General features: G+C 41.2%; 1 protein-coding gene across 1 annotated transcript in view; it reads left to right on the plus strand.

Moving 5' to 3' along the window:
* The window catches only part of LOC145345345 (signal-induced proliferation-associated 1-like protein 2), a 505,672-nt gene that overhangs the window by 376,118 nt on the left and 102,412 nt on the right, over positions 1 to 27,142 (plus strand). The window contains exon 12 of the mRNA XM_080193160.1: positions 17,685 to 17,837. Within this exon, the coding sequence (XP_080049286.1) occupies positions 17,685 to 17,837 (153 nt within the window). The remainder of the gene's footprint in view (positions 1 to 17,684; positions 17,838 to 27,142) is intronic.

Here is a 27,142-nt window from a genome sequence, read left to right on the forward strand (position 1 = left end):
CTCTGCTGACACTGTTCCCAACACACACTGTTCACTGTTGATCTTTCTGGAAGGAGGGGGAAGGGTGATGGAGACTAAAATATTGTGAATTGTAAATAATGCCACCAAGGTAGTAGAGGCATTTTAAGCTCTGCTAAAATTAGGAGTGCAGTGCAATAGTGCCCAGATTTTGTTTTAGTGACGTTGGCTGAGGGTTTAATATTGACAGGACATGGGATAGTGCTATGAAATCTTTTGCATCAACCTCAGAGGGCAATCGGGGCATTGGTTTAACATCTCACCCAATTCCTCCCTCTGGTGGGTGTAAATGATCCCACAGCACTGTATCTCAGAAGAACTGCCGAGTTCTGCCTGATATTCTGGCCAGGACTTATCCCTTGACTTAACACTATGAAACAAAAACAGATTATTTGGTTATTATTGTTTGTGGGATCTCGTTGTGCACGTGTTGGCTAATGATATAGGAGTGAGTATAGTTCAAAAATACTTGTTTGGCTGTGAAATGCTGTGGAATATTCTGAGGTTATGCAAGGTGGCTTATGAATAGAAGTCTCACTTCCTTCCTTCCTCCTTCCCTTTCTTGTACTTTCTTACAGCATCATGGTTGTACAACTTTTATGTTTTTGGGGATGATTTGTTTGCAAATTGTTACTTCACTGCTTGGCACAGGTTGCAAGTTTGGAACAAATATGTTTATTGCTCATTCAGACCCTTAACGCACAGAGCAGCATGAAAACACAAGGGATCCCTGACAATAGTGATAGTTTGCTGGATCGAAGTAATACAGTGACTATTTTAATCATTTATTCTTTCTTTGACCTTGAACGTTCCACCAATGCTTTCAGTTACATCAGTTCTCTGGGGCCATTAGCATTCCAAAGGTCTCTTGCCTTAAGCAATGTGTATCATGTTTCATATTGGAATTCTGAATTTGTCTGATCAGTGACACAGAGAGATGCAATTTACTTTTTCTATTAATAGGATTAGACCATCTGCTACAAGGCAGGCGTGGAATTTGTTTCCTTTGGAAGTGAAGAAATAATTTAATTGTATTTGTGAAATGCTTGCAGAAATGTTATTTTCAAAACAGTTGAGTTTTATACATGCTTACCTGATTTCTAAACTAACTGCTGAATTTCTTTCCATATTACTCATTAAAAATATTTGGATATGACAATTTGTATTTATTATAAATGGCAACTAACCATTGAACTAGATTGAAGACAGACCTGAGCAAAACTTCACAGCCCGAGTAGTAACGAAACAATTGGCAATCAAATCATCCTCAAAATATACAGTTTCTCACTGTTTTATTCTTAACCATGCAGTTATGCAGTACTCACTCAGTTAACACATTCAGGGGACTATAACAACATTAGGAACTGAATAGTTTATATTAAAGAAAGAAGAACCTGCATTTATATTGCGTCTTTCACGGCATCAGGATGTTCCAATGTACTTCTTAACCAATGAAGTACTTCTGAAGTGTAATAAATACTGCGCTATAGAACGCACAGCACTCAATTCTCCCACAGCAAGCTCCCATATACAGCAATGTGATAATGTCCAAATAATCTATTTTTTGCTAACCTTGATAAATGTTGGCCTTTTCACAGGGGAGAACATCTTTGCTTCTTTGACAGTAATGCCATAGAATCTTTTGCATCCACCTGAGAGACCAAATGGACCTCCATTTCATCCTAAAGGCAAAACCTCCAAAAGGGCAGGACTGCCCCTCCCCCCCTTAATGATTTGAAATGTCATTGTTATGTATCTACCAGGAAGTATAACAAAGGGAAAAGTAATGAGGTGCCACACTTGCAGGTTTAGTCAAACATGTTGTAGGTTTATTTAGCAGATGTTGCTTGTTGCAAGTTCAAGATGGATGAGCCTCTGAAGCCTGCAAATCCGTCTGCTTACATTATTACAGGTAATGTTATACCAGTAGAGATATGACCACCTTAAGTACATAACCTCCCTTCCCTTTATTGTAGTCCCTAAACCGACAACCTTTCTTAATGTTTCAACAACAGACTCAATTAGACAATAGTTACGTTACATTATTATTTCCCACATATAAATTAAAAAGAAGGTCTCTTAGGTGGATGTCTATTTCTTTTGGATTGTACATGACCCTCTGGAATTTGGCTACTCAAGGTCTTTGAAGCATCCTCCCTTCTGTTGGTAACTCTTCATGTGAAACTTTGTCAGTTTCCATCAATGTTGAAAATTCTTCGGAGGTAGTATCGGGGTTTATCTCTGTGGTTAGTCTCTGTTCAGAGGTATGAAGCTTTAGTGATTGAATTTCTTGAGGCTAGTATATAGTCAGTATGACATTGCCAAATTATCTCAACATCCGTTTGTATGGTGTAAGTTATTGGACCTGTTTTTGCTAAGATAATGACAGGTACCCATTTTTCATTGGTAGTGTAGCTTCTTGCTAATTACTCATTCTCCCTGAGTAAATACTCTTTTTGAGAGTTAAGTTCCTTCCTAGCAATCCGTGTTTTTGTTGTCATTCAACGATCCCTGAAGTTTCAGGTGGTATCAAAAAGTGAAACTTAGCTTTCTTCGTAAAAGCAGCATCACTGGTGAACTCTGTTGTCATGTTCCTGTATGATATAAAAAGTTATTTCCTCATCTTGACAATGTATTTTGGTCCATTGATGCCTTTGAGTGTCTGAGTGAATCGTTTGGCCACTTTTTGTGTATAAGTGACACAGAAACGACTTGGTGTGTTATATGCCATTTCCTTTCAAGTAGTCTTTGAACTCCTTAAATGTGAGCTGCATCCCATTTTCACTTGAGATTTGCTTAGGTCTACCAAATCTAGCAAATATTTCATCCAGCCTCTTAATATTCTGTTCTGCTGTTGTGGATTTCATTATCACTACTGGCCATTTAGAATGTGCATCTACAATCACTAAGAACAGGTCTCCCTATTAGACCAGCATAATCTATGTGTACTCTTTGCTATGGCTGTTTTGGTCACTGCCACAGATGGAAAGGTTGCAGCAGTGGAGTGTTGCTTTTTATTTTTACACAGGTTTGCATTGCACCCCTTTCTCTTCGATTTGTGCATCTAATCCTGGTCACCAAAAATAACTACGTGCCAATTCTTTCATTCTTACCAGATCTGGATGCCCCACATGTAGCTGTTCAAAGATTCCTCCACAGAAGCACAGAAGAATAATCGCTCAGATTCCCCACAGTAAAACTCTGCCCTGGTCAAGTGACCTTTCCATGATTCGCCCCTTGCCCACTCTGATTCCAATGGCAGGCAGGACAGTAAGATTGTGGCCTATGTTTTTGCATATGCTCCAATGTAGCTTCCAAGTTCTTCAAGTGCTCTTGTTCACTTGAATCTGTCATGCGGATATCATTTAGATAACACTGCATACCATTTAGCCCACTCAGAATTTGATGCATATACCTTTGGAATAGAGCAGGTGTTATTTTTAATGACATTCCACTATCAAAACGGATCTTTATGTGCAATGATAGTGAGTAACGCTTGTGAACCTGCAGCTGCATTCATTTGAAAGTACACGTGCGAAAGATCTATTTTACTGAATTTCTGGCCTCCAGACAGCCCAGCAAATAAGTCTTCATTCGCAGATACTGATCAACACACGATACCAAGTTAATTGTCATCTTGTAATCTCCACAATCCTTACTGAGCCATCAGGTTTTAGTACAGGCGCAAGTATTGTAGCCTAATCACTTGTTGTAACTGGTTCAATGTTTGGACGAGTGTAATTCTTCTTTGACTTTAGATCTGATGGCGTATGGTACTGTTCTGGCTTTGAGACATCTTGGTGTACTGTTTGGCTTAATTTCAAGTTGGACTTCAACTCGTGCAATTGAGTTTTCAAACACACTTTGTACTTCTCCAGAAGTTGCTGAAGATCAGTCTTACAATTAAGCAGTTGAATGTACAGTTTCCCAGTTGAGTTTAATTTTTCCCAACCACGCACTAATGAAGCAGGAAATTTATCATGGACAACATGGAGAGACAACTCCGCTGCTTGTCCGTTCACTTCCACTTTTTCTCTAATGTATCCTTTTGGTGGTATGACATCTTCTGTGTACGTCCATAGGATAACATTTGATGTTTTCAACAAAAAATGCTTTAATTTCTGATGATAGATTGTCTCAGATCTCGTTGATATCCCAGCCCCAATATCCACTTCCATTTTGACTAGTTTACCATAAAGTTTTGGGAATACCCAAAAACATTATGAATTGTCATGTACCAACAAGTTACCTAGCTTCAATTTTTGACCTTGTCTTGGCACATTATCTTGTAAGATGTCTTCATCTTTGCCTGTCATCTTATAGATTCTTCTTGTAGAGTTTGATATTTTTCTTGCACATTTTTAGTGTAGAGAAAGTTTGCTGTGTCCAACATGCATTGACAATATAACACTTTTTTCCCCACAATTCTTGCACTTGTTTTCCCTACTCCAGCTGAGTGTCCAACTAGTGCACATCAGTGTCATGTTTGTAGTTTCGCAGATTTATTTCTGTGGTCAACATTTTGCGGATCATCGCCACAACAGCTCTCTGTGAAGCCTCTTTAGGAGCCAGCTCCATTGACACTGCGATGTCTATTACTAATTTAAGGGTCAGTATTCTTTCAGTGCACAACTTTCTCTGAATAGCTTTATTCCACGGTCTACATACCAACCTACCTTGAAGGGAATCATAAAGCATTGTACCAAATTAGCAATATGTAATTAACCTTCGTAAAGTCACCCTGAACTCCGAAATGCTTTCACCTTCCTCTTGGCTTCCATGGTGCAATCTAAATTTTTCGACAATATGACCAGTTTGGTGAGCAATGCTCTTCAGTTGGTCATAGGTTTTAACTCCTGGCTTTGTGGGATGGACTAAACTTTGTAGTAACATAGAAGTTTTACATACTACCAAACTGAGAAATGTTACAACCTTTTAGGTCATTGGGTACCTGACTTGCTTGGAGATAATATTAGATTCTTTCTTCTTATGAGTTCCAAATCTTGCAATATTCATCAAATACATCCATGTCGCTGCTTTTTCTCACCATTTTTGGTTACTGGTTCCTGGGTTTTATGCTTTCTTCAGTTTCCACCTCTTCTTCATATAATGCAATAATTTTCTTTTGCTTGGAATTCTTCCTTTTGCCCTTGCAGTTTCTTTAAGATCTCTCAGACATTTTTTCAACTGTGACTCTCCATTCCGCAGTCTGTTTTGCTTCAGCTCATGCGCGGTCTGCACAGCTTGGAATTTTACCCACTTTATTAACGCAAGTTATTTTAAAATTTGTTTCTTGCTTACTTTTTTTAAAAAAAAGCTTTTTGTAGTGCATCAATCGCTTCTTTTCCTTGTGTTCAATCGGCTTTTTGGTCTGAAGTGTTAGGATTTTTTCGAACCCGATTGGAAAAAAAAGTTTCTATCTGACTCTCAGCATCAGTTTCTCCTTTGTTACATATTGACCGGGAATTACAGTGAAGAGTAATGAGGTACCACACTTAGGGGTTTAAGTCAAATATAATGCAAATCTTGCTTGTTCCAAGATGGAAGAGCCTCAAAAGCCCATGAGTCCTTTGCTTATTTAATTACAGGTCATGTGACATTATACCAGCAGAGATGCAATCACTTTAAATAGATAACAATCATCCTATATTTTTGCGCTCAATTCTCTGTCATGGGGCTTGAGCCCAGAACTTCACTCTGAAGGAGAGTGATACCACTGAACCACAGCTGATTCAATTAGAAATTTATAATATCAGCCTTGGATAGCTGCACCATCTAATGTGCGGGAAGATGGCAAATTTCTGTCTCGGCCTCTGACATACTGTCCAGTACAGTTATAATTCTTAACACCTCTCCGCTTATTATATATCGAATGCAGTTTTAGTTTATATGAAATGTACAGCACTGAGAGTCAGAAATTGCTAGGGTACAGACTCATTTCTGCATCAAGAATGCCTAATTTTGCACACCCTATTAAAAAAACTGCTGAATTTTCATTTAAAAAGGAGGAAGGGGATTGATGGGACATACAATCTAGGGTCGAAATCCTCACCACAGATTGCATCCCCATCCTCTGCTACAGTCTTAAACTGGGCCTCACTGCATCAGATGGATAATTATATATCATGTGGGAGGAAATTAAAGGGGGGGGAGGTGAAACTGTTAAAAGTGTCATGTTGTAACAAGTTTCAGTTAAGGGGAATATTTTGTTTGTGCGCCTAAAGACAGGTTTTTGTCAGTGCCTATTGCTTCCATTGCTATCAATAGCAACACAAATGTGTGTGCAATCGTTGATGCATTTCTTCTCTACATGCATATCCATTGTTTTGTTTATGGGAAACTGTGAACATAAGTGTGCTACAAGTATCTTTAATGTGATCTAGTTGTTCTCCATTGTTCATGATCAGATTGTGATCTGTAATTTAGTAGAGTTATGGATCACATCTGCGGTCAACATTTTGAAGTAGGGTATCATCTGTATCTGATGAACGGGATTTATATTTCAAGCATGATTCCTTATATTTATTGAATTGCTAGTTTTTCACTAGGTACCAAACGTAGACAAAGTCTTGTGGTGTAGTGGATAGTGTCCTTACTTCTGAGCCAGAAGCTTGAGGTTCAAGTCCCACTTCAAGACTTGATGACCAAGGAAGAAAGTGTTCATAACACAGCCAAACAGGCTGAGTATCAATTTGTTAATCCTTTCAACATATCCCAGTAGCAGGTGGTGAGACAGGAGAGAATAGCTAAAAGATATTTTATTATTCATAGCTTCTGCTACTACATGTGCTGTACCATGTGGCTCTGGGACTAATCTGCAAATTCCTACTTTTTGAGTATATCTCAAAAAATTGGTAGCAGTGAAGTAGGTTATCAGTGAAGTGGGATCTTGATCAATTGGGCCAGTGGGCTAATGAATGGCAGATGAAGTTTAATTTAGATAAATGCGAGGTTATGCATTTTGGTAACACGCACCAGGCAGGACCTACTCAGTTAACGGTAGGGTGTTGGGGAGAGTTATAGAACAAAGGGATCTTGGGATACTGGTTCATAGCTCTTTGAAAGTGGAGTTACAGGTGGACAGGGTGGTGAAGAAAGCATTTGGCATGCTTGGTTTCATTGGTCAGAACGTTGAATACAGGAATTGTACAAGACGTTGGTAAGACCACACTTGGAATACTGTGTACAGTTCTGGTCACCCTATTATAGAAAGGATATTATTAAACTAGGAAGAGTGCAGAAAAGATTTACTAGGATGCTACTGAGACATAGAGTCATAGCGGTTTACAGCAGGGAAACAGGCCCTTTGGCCCAACTTGACCATGCCATCCTTTTGTTTTAAACCCCTAAGTTAATCCCAATTGCCTGCATTTGGCCCATATCCCTCTATACCCATTGTACCCATGTAATTATCTAAATGCTTTTTAAAAGATAAAATTGTACCCACCACTTCTGGCAGCTTGTTCCGGATGCTTACCACCCTCTGTGTGAAAAAACTGCCCCTCTGGACACTTTTGTATCTCTCCCCTCTCACCTTAAACCTATGTCCTCAAGTTTCAGACTTGCCTGTCTTTGGGAAAAGATATTGACTATCTATCTTGTCTATGCCCCTCATTATTTTAAAGACCTCTATAAGGTCACCCCTCAGCCTCCTATGCTCCAGAGAAAAAAGCCCCAGTCTATTCAGCCTCTCCTTATAATTCAATCCATCAAGTCCCAGTGGCATCCTAGTAAATCTTCTCTGCACTCTTTCTAGTTTAATAATATCCTTTCTATAATAGGGTGACCAGAATTGCAGACAGTATTCCAAGTGTGGCTTTACCCATGTCTTGTACAACAAGACGTCCCAACACTTGTATTCAATGCTCTGACCAATGAAACCAAACATGCCGAATGCCATCTTCACCACTCTGAAACCTGTGACTCCACTTTCAAGGAGCTATGGCCCCTAGATCTCTTTGTTCTATAACTCTCCCCAACGCCCTACCATTAACCGAGTAAGGCCTGCCCTGGTTCAATCTACCAAAACGCATCATTTCACATTTGTCTAAATTAAACTCCATCTGCCATTTGTCAACCCACTGGCCCAATTAATCAAGATCCCATTGCAATTGAAGATAACTTTTTTCACTGTCCACTATGCCACCAGTCTTGGTGACATTGCAAACTTACTAACCATGCCTCCCATATTCTCATCCAAGTCATTAATATAAATGACAAATAACGGTGGGCCCAGCACTGATCCCTGAGATACACTGCTGGTCACAGCCCTCCAGTTTGAAAAACACCTCTCTACAACCACCTTCTGTGACAAATTGGCTTCTGTCACAAAGCCAATTTTGTATCCATTTAGATACCTCACTCTGGATCCCGTGAGATTTAACTTTATGCAACAACCTACCGTGTGGTACCTTGTCAAAGTCCGTGTAGACAACATTAACTGCTCTGGCCTCATCTACCTTCTTGGTTACCCCTTCTAAATACTCTATTAAATTTGTGTGACATGATTTTCCATTCTCAAAGCCATGCTGATTGTCCGTAATCAGTCCTTGCATCTCTAAATGTCTGCAGATCCTATCTCTCAAAATACCTTCCAACAATTTACCCACCACAGATGTAAGGCTCACTGGTCCATAGTTCCCAGGCTTTTCCCTGCAGCCCTTTTTAAACAAAGGCACAACATTTGCCAACCTCTAATCTTCAAGCACCTCACCTGTGACTATCGATGATTCAAATATCTTGGCTAGGAGACCCGCAATTTCCTCCCCAGCTTCCCACAACATCCTGGGATATACTTCATCAGGTCCTGCAGATTTATCTACCTTGATGAGCTTTAAGACTTCCAGCACCACCACCTCTGTAATATGTACACTCCTCAAGACATCACTGTTTATTTCCCCAAGTTCCCTAACATCCATGCTTAACAGTAAATACTAATGAGAAATATTCATTTAGGATCTCACCCATCTCTTGTGATCCGCACATAGATGACCTTGTGGATCCTTAACAGGCCCTACTGTCACCCTTGTTACTCTTTTGCTATTTATGTATTTGAAGAAGCTCTTTGGAATCTCCTTTGCATTATCTGCCAAAACAATCTCATGTTCCTTTTTTGCACACCTGATTTCTCTCTTAAATTTACTCCTACATCCCCTATACTCAAGAGATTCACTTGATCCAAACTGCCTATACATGTCATGTGCCTCTTTCTTCTTCTTGAGCATTGCCTCAATATCCCGAGTCACCCAGGGTTCCTAACTTCTGCCAGCCTTGCCCTTAAGAGGAATGTGTTTACCCTGAACCCTGGTTAACACAGTTTTGAAAGCATGCCACTTACCAGACATCCCTTTGCCTTCCCATAGAGTTCCCCAATTAACTTTTGAAAGTTCCTGCCTGATGCCATGAAAATTGGCCTTGCCCCAATTTAGAATTTTAGCTTCTGGGACACATCTATCATTCTCCATAGCTATCTTAAAACTAATAAAATTATGGTCACTAGTCCCAAAGTGATCCCTCACTAACACTTCTGTCACCTGCCCTTCCTTATTTCCCAAGGGAAGGTCAAGTTTTGTCCCCTCTCTAGTCAGGCCATCCACATACTGAATGAGAAATTCCTCCTGAATACACTCAACAAATTTCTCTCCATCCAACCCTCTAATACTATGGCTGTCCCAGCCGATGTTGGGCAAATAAAATCTCCGACTATTACCACCCTATTTTTCTTGGAGCTACCTGTAATCTCCTTACATATTTGTTCCTTGTTTTCCTGCTGACTATTTGGGGGCCTATAGTACAACCCCTATAAAAGTGATTTTCCCCTTCTTATTTCTCAGTTATACCCATATAAACTCAGTGGCCGAACCCTCGGACATATCCCCTCTCAGTATGGCTGTGATGTTTCCCCTAATCAAAAGTGCAACTCCCCCTCCTGTCTTACCTCCTATTCTATTTTTCCATAGCATCTGTACCCTGGAACATTAGCTGCCAGTCCTGTCCCTCCCTTAGCCATGTTTCTGTAATTGCAATAATAACCCAGTCCCACGTACGCATCAATGTCCTGAGTTCATCTGCCATGCCCATCAGGCCTCTTGCATTGAAATAAATGCAGTTTAATCTGGACTTCCCTTGCTTTCTATCTTGCTTTTGCCTGATCTGTCTGATACTAGGATTACTGACACTGCCTTTACTAATTAATGTGCTCTCTTTGACTTCTGTGCTGTCCTCAAACTTCTCTTCTGTCTCCCTACTGCTTTGGATCCCACCTCCCTGCCAAACTAGTTTAAACCCTCCCAACTGGCTCTAGCAAATCTCCCCACCTGGATGTTAGTCTCCCTCCAGTTCAAATGTAACCCATCTGTCTTGAACAGATCAGCCCTTTCCCAGAAAAAATCCCAATGATCCAAAAATCTAAATCCCTGCCCCCTGCACTAGCTCTCAAGCTAGGCATTCATCTACCTAATCCTCCTATTCATACTCTAACTAGCACGTGGCACCAATAGTAGTCCTGAAGTTACTACCTTCAAGGTCCTGCACCTTCTGCCTAACTCTCTATATTCACATATCAGGACCTCATCCTTTTTCCTACCTATGTCATTGGTACCAATATGTACAATGACCTCTGGCTGCTTACCCTCTCCCTTAAGAATGACCTCAGAGACATCCTTGACTCTGGCACCAGCGTCTTGATTGCTTAAGTTATAAGGAGAGGCTGGATAGACTGAGATATTTTTCCCTAGAGTTTAGGAGGCTTAGGGGTAATCTTACAGAGATCTATAAAATAATGAAGGACATAGAAAAGGTAGATAGTCAACATCTTTCCCCAAAGATAGGGGAGTCTAAAACTAGACGGCATATGTTTAAGGTGAGAGGGGAGAGATACAAAAGGGTCCAGAGGGGCAATTTTTTTCACACAAAGGGTGGTGAGTATCTGGAACGATCTGCCAGAGGTAGTAGTAGAGGCGGGTACAATTTTGTCTTTTCAAAAGCATTTCAACAGTTACATGGGTAAGATGGGTATAGAGGGATATGGGCCAAAGGTAAGCAATTGGGACTAGCTTAGTGGTTAAAAAAAGAGCAGCATGGACAAGTTGGGCTGAAGGGCCTGTTTCCATGCTGTAAGCTATGACTCTGTGATTGCTGGTCTCTTTCCTGGCTCTCAGAAATCTGCCTGCAAGACCACATCAGCCTTTCTGTCCATATCCTTGGTACCAATATGGACCATGTATGGCTGTTCACTCCCCCTCCTTAGAATAGCCTGCAGCTGCTCAGTGGCATTGTCAATTATGTCTGCAACCACAAAAATGCCTTTCTATTCCCATAACTATAGAACCCCCTATTATTTTTGTTTCTCCAATCTTCCCATTTTTCCACCTTCACCCCCACCCCCTCCATCACCAGCTTCCCATACAGCTGAGCCACTTATGATGCTGTGCACTTGGCTTTGGCTGAATTCACAGAAGAACCATTACTTTTATTCAGAACCAAAAAAACAGTTAGGGAGCTAGATGCATTCCTGCACTTCCTGCCTGTTCCTCCTTAACTGGAGTTCTGTTCACATTTGAACTGCGACATGACCAGCTCCAGAAAGATGTTATCCAGAAATGTGTTGTATGCTCTGCAGTGATGTCAGAATCAAGATTCAAACCTCAAGCTCCATCAGCTGATGTCACTTGCTGCGCTTATGGTTATGCAGGACCTGAAAAGTTAATCCTGGTGTTCTCACATGGAATAGTACAGTACTCTACTGAGATACCCTGTCATACTCATATTTATTACTCTATTAACAAAATTAAGCAAAATAAATTTAATATTTAAATATTAAATAAATAATTAAATGTTGTCCCTGCCGCACCGTCTGTTTTAACTCTTATACGATGGACAAAGAATTTTGAGTAGACAGTGCAGCCAATATTGATTTAAAACACACAATCAATAATCACCTACCCAACCAACAATAAGTTATCTTCCAGAAAACAATAAAGTCGAAGTCCTAAACTAGACCTTGACTTAACTTTGCATGACTGGCAAGTATCCAAGCAGATATTGGCCTTTACGGTGCTCACACTTCACAATGGCCTTTACGCCGCTGTTTAAAAAAGGTAGCAGGCAAAAGGCAGGGAATTATAGGCCGGTTAGTTTAACGTCTGTTGTTGGAAAAATGCTTGAATCCGTCATCAAAGAAGAAATAGCGAGGCACCTAGAAAAGAATGGTTTGATAGAGCAGACACAGCACGGATTCGTTAAGGGGAAGTCGTGTTTGACGAATTTATTGGTTTTCTATGAGGATGTGACTAGTGCGGTAGACAGAGGGGAACCGATGGATGTGGTGTTTCTCGATTTTCAAAAGGCGTTTGATAAGGTGCCGCACAAAAGGTTGCTTCAGAAGGTCAGGGGGCATGGAGTTGGGGGTAAGGTGTTAGCGTGGATAGAGGATTGGTTGTCTAATAGGAGGCAGAGAGTTGGTATCAATGGGTGCTATTCTGATTGGCAGTTGATGACCAGTGGAGTGCCGCAGGGATCGGTGCTGGAGCCTCAGCTATTTACCATTTATATAGATGATCTGGAGGAGGGGGCTGAGTGTAGGGTAACGAAATTTGCTGATGACACAAAGTTGAGTGGAAAAGCAAATTGTGCGGAGGGTGTGGAAAGTCTGCAGAGGGATCTGGATAGGCTGAGCAAGTGGGCGAGGACCTGATAGTTGGAGTACAATGTTAGCAAGTGTGACGTTATCCACTTTGGCAGGAATAGTAGTAGGAGGGATTACTATTTAAAGGGCGAAAAGCTGCAGCATGCTACGGTGGAGGGGGACCTGGGGGTCCTTGTGCATGAGTTGCAAAAACCCAATCTGCAGGTGCAGCAGGTGATCAAGAATGGGATGCTGGCCTTTATAGCGAGGGGGATAGAATATAAAAGCAGGGAGGTCTTGCTGCAACTGTACAGGGCACTGGTGAGGCCGCAGCTGGAGTACTGTGTGCAGTTTTGGTCGCCGCACTTGCGCAAGGATATTTTGGCCTTGGAGGGAGTGCAGAGGAGGCTCACTAGGCTGATACCAGAGATGAGGGGGTAGACTATGAAGAGAGATTAAATAGACTGGGTCTGTACTCGTTGGAGTTTAAAAGGATGAGGGGGGGATCTTATAGAGATGTATAAGATAATGAAGGGGATGGATCGGGTCGAGGTAGAGAGATTCTTCCCGCTGAGAAAGGACAGCAGGACTAGAGGGCACAGCCTCAAGATAAGGGGAGGGGGAGCAGTTTAGAACGGAGTTGAGGAGGAACTTCTTCACTCAAAGGTGGTGAATCTCTGGAATTCTCTGCCCCTTGAAGTGGTGGAGGCTACCTCGCTAAATATATTTAAGTCACGGGTAGATAGGTTTTTGACAGACAAGGGAATTAAGGGTTATGGGGAGAAAGAGGGAAAGTGGAACTGATCCACTTCAGATCAGCCATGATCTTATTGAATGGCGGGGCAGGCTCGAAGGGTTAGATGGCCTACTCCTGCTCCTATTTCTTATGTTCTTATGTTTATCCGTGTGCTGATCTCGATTGTCTTCTGCGCAGTCTGGTCTGGCACTCTGGCTCTGGTCTTCCTTTCTTGGGAGTGGTAACTCTCCCCATGCTGGTCGTTGCTAGCGATGGTCACCATTGTTGTAGCTCATTCATGTGGTGAGAGAAAGTGAGAGAGAGAGGGCTCCTTCTGTTGTACAGTACCTTTTATCTCTGCGTGGCTTTGTCCTTTTTGGGCGGTCTCCTGATTCTTGTCAATTAATCGATCAGGGCTTAATCATCCTGATCGATAAGAGTCTAATCAGGTGCTGCCACACCGATCTCTGGACGTGTACACAACAGCCATGCCTGTAGGTGCTGGAGGCACATAGGTCACATACTTCCCTCCCAAATAAGGGGTTCAGGTAAACTAGTATGTTTGACCAGAAAGTGTCCATTGCCTTTGGGATGGCCTATTTTCTGTGTATTCAGTTAGAACATAAGAACATAAGAAATAGGAGCAGGAGTAGGCCATCTAGCCCTTCGAGCCTGCCCCGCCATTCAATAAGATCATGGCTGATCTGTTGTGGCTCAGTTCCACTTTCCCGCCCTCTCCCCATAACCCTTAATCCCCTCTCTTATCAAGAACCCATCAACCCGCTTCTTAAAAATATTTAGCGAGGCAGCCTCCACCACTTCAACGGGCAGAGAATTCCAGAGATTCACCACCCTTTGAGTGAAGAAGTTCCTCCTCAACTCCGTTCTAAACCGCCTCCCCTTTATCTTGAGGCTGTGCCCCCTAGTCCTACTGTCTTTTTTGAGCGGGAAGAGTCTCTCCACCTCTATCCTATCCATCCCATTCATCATCTTATACGTCTCAATGAGATCTCCCCTCATTCTTCTAAACTCTCTCTGTCTTTTAGGCTGTAAAAAGTCTGACAACACCAGGTTTCAGTCCAACCGATTTATTTAATAGTAAACTCAGTAGCTTTCGGGTTAGCCTCTTCGTCAGGTGAATGAAGAGTTCTGGCCTCAGACAGAGCATATAAAGCACAGACAGTTTACAGATTACTGATTCGAATGCGAATCTTTACACCTAACCTGCTGTTCAAGTCTTAAAGTGGCTAACAATGTGAGTGGAAGGAGCACTGATCACAGGTTAAACAGCTGTGTATTGTCTCCAGACAGTACAGTAAGTGAGGTTTTGCAAACCCAGGCAAGTCACGGGGGTTACAGATAGTGTGACATGAACCCAAGTTGGACTGAAACCTGGTGTTGTCAGACTTTTTACTGTGTTTACCCCAGTCCAACGCCGGCATATCCACATCATGACTTTTAGGCTGTAGCCTGTCATTTTAGTTCTTGCCCAATTATCCGAGCGTACTTTACAAATCACCATTTTAAGTGGTCCGTTTGGCCACAGTCCCCTCTCTCATCCCGAACATGAAGCGTGATGGATCACAAACTCAGGGCCAGTATTTGTCAGGAGCCCTCCAGTCACTCAACAGTCAAGCAGGGCCCAGGTATTGGCATGCACAGTAACAATACATCCCTACAACATATTGGCATTCCAGAAGCTACAGACAACAACACTCTACAAATACAAACAACCACATATTCTAAACACCATTACTACAAACCTAATTACAAACCAACATTCAAACAACAAAACATTACAATAAGTATTCGCGAGTCCAGGGTACATTCCAGTATTAAGATTTTCAACTGTCCATTATTGTCCATTAGTACAAAATGCAATCCAGTGGTTCTCTGTAAACATTCTTAAAGGGGATTAAAGGGGACAGTGATTCAAGGGCAGACCCCGCGTCTTGTCATTGTGTCAAACCACAGATAGCCAGGATATGAAAAGTTCATCTTGCTTGGAATGTCCTGTGTGCTTACCCTGATGCTGAGTCCGATGAGGTAGATAATAGGTTGCACCTTTGTCGTCATCCATCATTGTTCTGAAGAGATCAATGCTGTAATTGCATCTAATATTTGATGTACATACATGTATTTAAACTGTCCATGCCTTCCCCCACTGTTTTTTTTCTGAAGCTGCATTATATTCAGATAATCCACGAGGAAAAGATTTGACTCTCAAGTGGCAATGTTCTGTTCAAAGGACCGTGTCAGCTGATGAAAGTACAACAAATGACATTTGATTTTTAAAGATCAGTATACAGTTTTCAAGAAATGAGTTTTAAAACAAAAGACCATCAGTTTGCTTTCAAAGAGTCTTGTAATCAGTTACAGAAAAAGGGTGCTGTGTAGGGAGATTTTTCATTACAATTCCACACATCTGTCTATGTGGAGTTTGCACGTTCTCCTTGTGTCTGCGTGGGTTTCTTCCAGGTGCTCTGGTTTCCTCCCACAGTCTGAAGATGTGCAGGTTAGGTTGATTGGCCATGTAAAAATTGCCCTCAAGGTCCTAAGATGCATAGGTTATAGGGATTAGTGGGTAATATGTAAGGATATGGGGTGGGGCCTGGGTGAGATTGTAGTCAGTGCAGACTCGATGGGCCGAATGGCCTCTTTCTGTATTGTAGGGATTCTGTGGTTTTATGATCACTTTTCGGTGGTAAGGAAAATGACTCAAAAGTAACTGGGTACATTGCTGGCAATATTCAACTTGCGATCTCAATCCCTTGACAGACGTGCCAATTTTCCAAATGAAGACATTTAAATTCATTAAAAGTTATATCGCTTTTATTTAAAGAAATATTCGATCCTCATAAAGAGTTACCCGAGTCAACAACTGGATAACAAGATTAGTCACGGTGAAAATGGTTTTCTAGCATTTTAATATAAAGGCAAATCAAATTTCATCAGACACTGCTTTCTGCGGTTCCAGGAGCCATTTTAGGAATAAAGTGGGAGGTTGATCCTGAATCTGGCAGAAATGTTTTTGTTGCTTTGATCAGTCATAGTCCCTGTATAAGCGGCCTCCGTAACCATCACCATAGTAGTATTCACTTGAATATCTATCCCAATCTCCCGTATTGTACCGGCCTCCACCACTATAGCTTCCTCTCCTGCCACTATCCCAATGTGTGACGATGTCGGCATTGGACTGGAGTAAACACAATAAGAAGTCTCACAATACCAGGTTAAAGTCCAACAGGTTTATTTGATAGCAAATGCCACTAGCTTTCAGAGCACTGCTCCTTCATCAGGTAAGTGGGAGTTCTGTTCACAAACAGGGCATATAAAGACACAAACTAATTTACAAAATAATGGTTGAAATGTGAGTCTTTACAGTTAATCAAGTCTTAAAGGTACAGACAATGTGAGTAGAGAGAGTGTTAAGCACAGGTTAAAGAGATGTGTATTTTCTCCAGACAGGACAGTTAGTGAGATTTTGCAAGCCCAGGTAAGTCGTGGGGATTACAGATAGTATGACATGAACCCAAAATCCCAGTTGAGGCTGTCCTCATGTGTGCAGAACTTGGCTCATTTTTCTGCTCAGCGACTCTGCATTATCGTGTGTCATGAAGGCCTCCTTGGAGAACGTTTACCCGAAGATCAGAGGCCGTATGCCCGTAACCACTGAAGTGTTCCTCAACAGGAAGAGAACACTCTTGCCTGGTGACTGTCAAGCGGGGTTCATTCGTCCATTGTCGTAGCATCTGCATGGTCTCCTCAATATACCATGCCTCGGGACATCCTATCCTGCAGTATATCAGATAGACAGCTTTGGCTGAGTTGCAAGAATATGTACCGTGTACCTGGTGGATAGTGTTCTCACGTGAGATGATGGCATCCGTGCCGATGATCTGGCACGTCTTACAGAGGTTGCTGTGGCAGGGTTGTGTGGTGTCGTGTCCCACAACAATAAAATGCTATCACTGGTAGAACCAATAAGAAGGCAATATGTATCAAAAAGTAATAAATGCAGGGATAAAATACAGTAAATGCAAAAAGTATCAGAGAGAGAAAGGAGTAGAAGGATTCTACGATATCTTGATGAAATAGATGAATAGAGATGAGAGGAAGTACATGTGGAGTAGTTATAGCATGAACCATTTGTTCCAATTGCCAGTTTCTCTGCTGTGAATACTATGTAACCAACGAATTAAGATTGTTTATTTGTGCACAATAGAAACTAATTGCATTTTCAGTAAATTATCTTCTTAATCAAAAGCTGAAAGCAAATTGATTTTGTTTCCCTGTTGCGCACAGGACCATGCAAGATGTGGAAAATGCTCAACTCTCTCAATCCAATGTTGGGGATGCAAGTCAGCATTACAGAAACTCCCCAAGCAACCAGTCATCTTCGAGTGATCCAGGACCTAGTGGCAGTAGTCACTGGAGACAGCAGTCTGGATATGATGGGTATGGTGTGTTTTTTAGATGTTCACTGACAGAGAGTTGCTGAGAGCCATCCAGATACTCTGCAGACTGTATTGCTCCTGTAAATTGGAAATGAAGAGGTGTTGAATTCTGCATCAGCTAGAAAGTAATTCTGATTAATTTAGTAGTTCTAACACAGTGTTATTTTATTTAAAATGGTAATCAATCCAAAATACATGGATGAAAATTTGTATAACCATTGAAGAGGAATGTTGCAAGCTTGTTAAACAATTATTTGCTATCATCACCAACAGAAATGTCTAACTTCATGAAATTTTTCTACTAAGGAATTATTAAAATTGCAACATTTTGAGATAATTTGTACTGCTGGTAAGTTTATCCAAAGGAAGAGTAGGTGATGGTGAATCACTGGGGCTTTGTCAATCGGCTTTAAACAGATTCAACTACAGAAGCACCTAAAATATTTCAAAGCTATCTTAGTATAACGTACATCAAGATCACAGAAAATACCAGCTAATTAATTTTAAGATTACACTTTATTCAGTTGTTCTAAGAGCAAGTTTCACATATTGCATGATCTATAAGAAACTTTTATAGCACATGCACAAGATCTGAACAATTTTTCTTTGTGGTTTCTGCTGGAACTACAACATATATTTCATGCTTGCTTAATATGAAACTTGCATATACGTAGCCCATCACAACCTTGGAATTTTGTGAAGCATTTTTGAAGAGTTGTGACTTGCTTATGCAGTAAAGATGGCAGCCAATGTGTGTACAGCAAACTCACAGCAACAGTACCAAGGTAAACAATCCACTTTTTATGGTGGTTGAAGGATAACTGGGGAGAGCTCCCCTGTTTTTCTTTGAATCTTTTATCCTATCTGAGGGAGCCCCCCTGGCCTCAGTTTGAGGTCTCATCGGATGACACCTCTGATAAAGCAGCATTTCTTAAGTACTTCACTGAGTATCTGCCTAGATCAGCGGTTTTCAACCAGTGTGCCACAAGAACTGTCCAAGTGTACTGTGAAATTTTATACAAAGATAATAAAAATCAATGTAAAGCAAACATAATGGGTGAAATCTTACCAGGAAAATGGCAGTGTGTAAGTTCAAGCAAGAAAAATGGTACGTTTCTCTCCAGAGAAATTGATTCTTTTTCTCTCCAGATCTTTCTACACTTAGAAAAAAAGCAGGTGGGCATGTTTCATGTCATCATGTTTCATGAGGCAGGGTGTCAACACATAAGCCCCACTGCACTCAGATCGGGGAGCCAAGTTTAAAGCCCTCCCCCACTTCCAATCAGAGCCGGTATTCACACCCCAAGCCACTGGTGATCAGAGCTAGCATTCACTGCCCCACTCCCAACCCCCAACACAGTTAATGCCAGACACACCCCCTTCCCCTCACTCACTCAGTTAATGCTGGCATGGACATGGTGCCAACCTGTGCCATTGAAGTAGTGCCTGGCTGTGTCCCTATCCCCATTATGCCCTTGGGAGATCCTCACAACAGGTTTATATCTAAATGAATCTGTTGAAAACTGTACCGATGTGACATAACATCAATGGGAAGCAGGCTTTAATAATATGTAAATATATTGTAATGTAAATAAATTAGCTTCCCACCCATTGTGAGCATGAACAAGATTGTCAAGCAAGGTGTGCCAAAAAATGGAAGTAGCGATCTTGCCAACAAAGTTTGTGACTTCTGGGTTTCACTGGATCTTGAGCCTCTGCTGCCATTCCTGCGGATGGTGGTTGGCCCCATAGTTTCATCTTAAATAATGTTTAATCCAGTCAAAGTTACAACTCGTGAAAGTTAATCATCAAATAGTTTAAAACTGAAGTATCAGTCTTTCAATTCTAAAATGTGAACATTTTAAATGCAAGTGGCCTAAGGGTGAAATTAAGATGGTGTGATAGTTTTTAGGAGTCACCATAGAAAGCAAGCAATGGTATTCGCATGTTTTTTTTATTGCTGGTAAAACAAGATAAAACAAGTTCTCAGGCACAGCAAAATTGATGGTATCCGAATTTCTTTGCTAATATATTTTATATCCTCTGATTTAAGAAGAATTGGATAAGTTTGATTCCTCCGCTTTCTCAATTTATAATGTGAAGAAACTGAGTGATGTGTGAGGAATAGATTTAGGACTATGAATAATTAGAAATAGTTGAGTTGGGCAGATTTTGAAAATGTATCTATGCTCACTGTCAATGATGGTGTGTTCTGTGGTGGATTTGAAGCATTAATGCATTTGATCCTTATTTAGCCTATTATATGCACTATGTTGCAAAGGTGGTTATTTTCTAAAATTATTTGGACTATGGAATAGTTCCTACAGATTGGAGAGTAGCTAACGTAAGTCCCCTATTCAAAAAGAGAGGTATAAAGAAAACTGGGAATTATGTGTGTCAAAATATGCAGATGACACTAAGATGAGTGGTAGAGTAAAGCGTGCAGAAGACATTGAAAGCCTATATAAAGGCATATAGATAGTCTAAGTGAGTGGGCAAGGGTCTGGCAGATGGAGTACGATGTTGGTAAATGTCAGGTCATCCATTTTGGTAGGAATAACAGTGAAATGGATTATTATTTAAATGGTAAAAAATTGCAGCATGCTGCTATGCAGAGGGATCTGGGTGTCCTTGTGCGTGAATCACAACAAGTTGGTTTGCAGGTACAGCAGGTAATTAAAAAGGCAAATGGAATGTTGTCCTTCTTTGCTAAAGGAATGGAATTTAGAAACAGGGAAGTTACGTTGCAGTTGTACAAGGTGTTGCTGAGGCCACACCTGGAGTACTATGTACAATTTTGGTCTCTTTACTTGAGAAATGATATACTGGCACTGGAGGGGGTGCAGAGAAGATTCATTAAGTTGATTCCGGCGTTGAGAAGGTTGGCTTATGAGGAGACAGACTAAGTAGATTGGGACTATACTCATTGGAATTCAGAAGAATGAGGGGAGATCTAATAAAAACATATAAGACTATGAAGAAGTTATAGAGGTTTACAGCATGGGAACAGGCCCTTTGGCCCAACTTGTCCATGCCACCCTTTTTCTTTTAAAAAAATCCTAAGCTAATCCCAATTGCTCACATTTGGCCCATATCCCTCCTATATCCATCGTACCCATGTAACTATCTAAATGCTTTTTAAAAGATAAAACTGTACCCGCCTACTACGACTACCACCTCTGGCAACTTGTTCCAGAGACTCACCACGCTGTGTGAAAAAATTGCCCCTCTGGGCACTTTGTATCTCTCCCCTCTCACCTTAAACCTACGCCCTCTAGTTTTAGACTCGCCTATCTTTGGGAAATGATATCGACTATCTACCTTGTCCATGCCTCTCATTATTTTATAGATCTCTATAAGGTCACCCCTCAGCCTCCTATGCGCCAGAGAAAAAAGTCCCAGTCTCCTTATAACTCAATCCATCAAGTCCTGGTAACATCCTAGTAAACTTTTTCTGTACTCTTTCTAGTTTAATAATATCCTTTCTATAATAAGGTAACCAGAATTGTACTTGGTATTCCAAGTGTGGCCTTACCAATGTCTTGTACAACTTCAATGAGACGTCCCATCTTCCTACATTCAGTGTTCTGACCGATGAAACCAAGCATGCTGAATGCTTTCTTCACCACTCTGTCCACCTCTGACTCCACATTCAAGGAGCTACGAACATGTACCCTGAGATCTCTTGATTCTGTAACTATCCCCAATGCCCTACCATTAACTGAGTACGTCCTGCCTTGGTTCAGTCTACCAAAATACATCACCTCGCATTTGTCTACATTAAATTCCATCTGCCATTTGTCAGCCCACTGGCCCAATTGATCAAGACCCCATTGCAATTGGAGATAACTTCCTTCACTGTCCATTATGCCACCAATCTTGGTGTCATCTGCAAACTTACTAACCATGCCCCCTGTATTCTCATCCAAATCATTAATATAAATAACAAATAACAGTGGGCCCAACACTGATCCCTGAGACACAGTGCTGGTCACTACCCTCCAGTTTGAAAATTAACTCTCTACAACCACCTTCTATCCATTCAGATACCCTGGATCCCGTGAGATTTAATTTTATGCAACAACCTACTATGCGGTACCTTGTCAAAGGACTTGCTAAAGTCCATGTAGACAATATCAACTGCACTGCCCTCATCTACCACCTTGGTTACCACTTCAAAAACTCTACTAAATTTGTGAGACATGACTTTCCACTCACAAAGCCAAGCTGACTGTCCCTAATCAGTCCTTGCTTCTCTAAATGCCTGTAGATCCTATCTCTTAAAATACCTTCCAACAATTTACCCACCACAGATGTGAGGCTCAATGGCCTGTAGTTCCCAGGCTTTTCCCTGCAGCCCTTTTTAAACAAAGGCACAACATTTGCCAACCTCCAGTCTCCAGGCACCTCACCCGTGACTATCGATGATTCAAATATCTTGGCTAGGTGACTCGCATTTCCTTCCCAGCTTCTCATAATGTCCTAGGATATACTTCACCAGGTCCCAGAGATTTATCTACCTTGATGCACTTTAAGACTTCCAGCACTACCACCTCTGTAATATGTACACTCCTCAAGACATCACTATTTATTTCCCCAAGTTCCCTAACATCCATGCTTAACAGTAAATACTAATGAGAAATATTCATTTAGGATCTCACCCGTCTCTTGTGATCCGCACATAGATGACCTTGTGGATCCTTAACAGGCCCTACTGTCACCCTTGTTACTCTTTTGCTATTTATGTATTTGTAGAAGCTCTTTGGAATCTCCTTTGCATTATCTGCCAAAACAATCTCATGTTCCTTTTTTGCCCACCTGATTTCTCTCTCAAATTTACTCCTACATCCCCTATACTCTTCAAGAGATTCACTTGATCCCAACTGCCTATACATGTCACGTGCTTCTTTCTTCTTCTTGAGCATTGCCTCAATATCCCGAGTCACCCAGGGTTCCAAACGTCTGCCAGCCTTGCCCTTCACTCTAAGAGGAAGGTGTTTACCCTGAACCCTGGTTAACACAGTTTTGAAAGCATGCCACTTACCAGACATCCCTTTGCCTTCCCATAGAGTTCCCCAATTAACTTTTGAAAGTTCCTGCCTGATGCCAAGAAAATTGGCCTTGCCCCAATTTAGAATTTTAGCTTCTGGGACACATCTATCATTCTCCACAGCTATCTTAAAACTAATAAAATTATGGTCACTAGTCCCAAAGTGATCCCTCACTAACACTTCTGTCACCTGCCCTTCCTTATTTCCCAAGAGAAGTTCAAGTTTTGCCCCCTCTCTAGTCAAGCTATCCACATACTGAATGAGAAATTCCTTCTGAATACACTCCACAAATTTCTGTCCATTCAACTGTCTAAAACTATGGCTGTCCCAGTCAATGTTGGGCAAATTAAAATCTCCGACTATTACCACCCTATTTTTCTTGGAGCTATCTGTAATCTCTTTACATATTTGCTCCTGAATTTCCTGCTGACTATTTAGGGGCCTATAGTAGAACCCTATAAAAGTGATTTTCCACTTCTAATTTCTCAGTTATACCCATATAAACTCAGTGGCCGAACCCTCGGATATATCCCCTCTCAGTATGGCCGTGATGCTTTCCCTAATCAAAAGTGCAACTCCCCCTCCTCTCTTACCTCCTATTTTATCTTTCCATAGCATCTGTACCCTGGAACATTAGCTGCCAGTCCTGTCCCTCCCTTAGCCATGTTTCTGTAATTGCAATAATAACCCAGTCCCACGTACGCATCAATGTCCTGAGTTCATCTGCCATGCCCATCAGGCCTCTTGCATTGAAATAAATGCAGTTTAATCTGGACTTCCCTTGCTTTCTATCTTGCTTTTGCCTGATCTGTCTGATACTAGGATTACTGACACTGCCTTTACTAATTAATGTGCTCTGTTTAACTTCTGTGCTGTCCTCAAACTTCTCTTCTGTTTCCCTACTGCTTTGGATCCCACCCCCCCGCCAAACTAGTTTAAACCCTCTCAAGTAGTTCTAGCAAATCGCCCCACCAGGATGTTAGTCCCCCTCCAGTTCAAATGTAATCTATCTGTTTTGAACAGATCAGTCCTTCCCCAGAAAAAATCCCAATGATCCAAAAATCTAAATCCCTGCCCCCGGCACCAGCTCTCAAGCCAGCATTCATCTGCCTAATCCTCCTGTTCACACTCTCACTGGCACGTGGCAGCGGTTGTAGTCCTGAAATTACTACCTTCAAGGTCCTGCACATTAGCCTTCTGCCTAACTCTCTATATTCGCATTTCAGGACCTCATCCCTTTTCCTACCTATGTTGTTGGTACCAATATGTACAATGACTTCTGGCTGCTCACCCTCCCCCTTAAGAATTCCCTGCAATCGCTCAGAGACGTCTTTGACCCTGGCACCAGGGAGGCAACACACCATCCTGGAGTCTCAATCGCAGCCTCGGAAACATCTGTCTGTGCCTCTAACTTGCGAGTCCCCTACTACTACTGCTCGCTTGATCTTTGCCCAACCCTGTCCCAAAGCAGAAGGGAATAGAAAGATAGAAGGAGGGGAGGTTGTTTCCACAGACAGCTGGAACTAAAACTAGTTTCTCAAAATAAGGGGGAGCAGATTTAGAATGGAGTTGAGAGGGAACTTCTTCACTCAAAGGTTTGTGAATCTATGGAATTCCCTGCCCAGTAAAACAGTTGAGGCTACCTCATTGAATGTTTTTAAGGTAAGGGTAGATAACTTTTTGAACAGTAAAGGAATTAAGAGTTATGGTGAGTGGACGGATAAGTGAAGCTGAGTCCATGAAAAGATCAGCCAGGATCTTATTGAATAGCAGAGCAGGCTCAAGGGGCCAGATGGCCTACTCCTGCTCTTAGTTTTTATGTTTTTATAGACCAGTGAGCCTAATGTCGGTGCTAGGGAATTTGCCAGAATCTATTATCAAGGATTTCATAACTTGGCATTTGTAAGGCAGTGGTCAAATTAGACAAAGTCAGCATGGATTTACAAAAGGGAAATCATGCTTGATGAATCTCTTGGAATTTTTTGAAGATGTAATTAGTAGAGTTGACCAAGGAGAACCAGTGGATGTGGTTTATTTAGACTTTCAGAAGGCTTTTGACAAGGTCTCACATAACAGACTATTATGTAAAGTTAAAGCACATGGGAATGCAGGTAAAGTCTTGAGATCATTAGAAAACTGGTTAGCAGATAGGAAGCAAAGTGTTGGCATAAATAGGTCTCTTTCTCATTGGCAGTGACTCGTGGGGTTCCACAAGGATCTGTGCTAGGACCCCAACTGTTTATTATAATTAATTACATTAATGATTTGGAAGCGAGAACTGAATGTAATATCTCCAAATTTGCAGATGATACAAAGTTGGGTGGGAGGGTGAGCTGTGAGGAGGTTGCAGAGATGCTTCAGCATGATTTGGACAGGCTGAGTGTGTGGGCATCTGCATTATATTTATCACGTTCAGTATAATGCGAATAAATGTGAGATTTAAATTGAGGGAGGTGGATACTCAATAAGACCTTGGAGTCCTCGTGCATCAGTTGCTGAAAGTTAGCACTCAAGTAAAGAAGGCAAATGGTATGTTGGCCTTCATAGGGAGTAAAGGAATAGGGATGTTTTGCTGCAATTGTATAGGGCATTGGTGAGGCCACACTTAGAGTACAGTTTTGGTACCTTATCTGAGGAGGGATGTCCTTGCTATCGAGGGAGTACGGCGATGGTTTACCAGGCTGACTCCTGCCCTGGTTGGTCTGTCATATGAGGAGAAACTAAGTCACTGAGGATTATATTCACTGGAGTATAGAAGAGTGAGAGGTCATCTAATAAAAAATTATAAAATTCTTACAGGGTTAGACAGGATAGATACAGAAAGAACATCCCCAATGATGGGGTGTTCAGAGTGAGGGGGTCATAGTTTGAGGATAAGGGATAAACCTTTTAGAACTGAGGTGAGGAGAAATTTCTTCACCCAGAGGAAAGGGAATGTGTGGAATTCACTGTCACAGAATATACTTGAGGCCAAAATGTTATCTGATTTCAAGAAGAAATTAGATATAGCTCTTGGGGCTAAAGGGATCAAGGGGATATGGGAGGAAGGGGGGAATCAGTTTATTGAATTCGATAACCAGCCATGATCAAAATGAATGATGGAGCAGGCTCAAAGGGCCAAATGGCATACTAATACTTCTAGTTTCTAACAAAGGAAATGTGACGTTTATGAGCAATAATTCAGCTGGGAAAAAGTGGGTGTGCCATAGAATTGTTTGTCTCATTGAAGTGTGCTATGTTAATGAAAAGATTGGGAACTATTGGCCTCAATTGCTTAAGATTTTGTCATATATGTGGTGGCTGTCTCTAACTCAGCACAGCAGAAATGAGTCACCTGACTTGTAGGACCAATGGGAACTGAGAGTGATCACTCAAGAGGGTGGAGTTCTCCTTCAGGCAGATTCATCTAGATGGCATGATGTAAGCATGTAAAGACTGGAGCTCTGCTCCAGGTCAGCCCAGAGCTGTAACCTTCTTTGTACTAAGTTTCCCTGATCAATAAATATCTTTTGTTCCCACCAAAGCCAGAAATCTCTTTGCTGCTTTACATTTGTCAATCAGATGCAACTGTGACATGCAATTTTATATGTTTAAAGAAAGACTGAAGTGAAGTAGAAGTAAGGGAAGGTTGCATGTCCCCAGTGAGGCGACTTGGATATAAGTTTATAAGATACTTTCCCAGAGCAAAGCAAGATTTTTTTTCCCCAGAGATTGCCATTTCTTTGTAGGTGGATAGATAAGTAAATGTTGTATTTACTTAGAAAAGTGCATATAATCTGGAAGAGTAGTCCTTTACTGTAAATCTGATTGGAGCATGCATTTTTGTAGTAAAGTCCAAGAAATACAGTTTTATTGCTGATAATTCAGAACCATGTTTTGCATTAAATATTTTGCATTATTTAGTAACTTCACTGAAGCAAGATGAAGAACAAAGGAAGTCCTGACTTGTTATTCAGAGATATAAATACAGGGTCGGGCTGGAAGCAGTAGCTTGCTATTTTGAGTCAAATGCAGAGTAAGGCATCAATCTTTCCTGAGATGATTTTCCTAAAATGGAAAAGTTACTATGAATCAAGGAGTAATTTACAGCAGCTATGTGTGACTAAGATATTTTCTGAATTCTAAATTTCTAAGTGGAATCTTTGTGTTATGCAAGTATTATGTTGTCTTGTTTATACTGAAAAAAAAATTTATGGCATGAAGGAATTATATCATGAGTTATTTATTTCTATGACAATCTCCACATCAGGACCTG

The sequence above is a fragment of the Carcharhinus amblyrhynchos genome, chromosome 7 (assembly GCF_965287045.1).
Source record: "Carcharhinus amblyrhynchos chromosome 7, sCarAmb.v2.hapA, whole genome shotgun sequence".
In the NCBI taxonomy this organism is placed as follows: domain Eukaryota; kingdom Metazoa; phylum Chordata; class Chondrichthyes; order Carcharhiniformes; family Carcharhinidae; genus Carcharhinus; species Carcharhinus amblyrhynchos.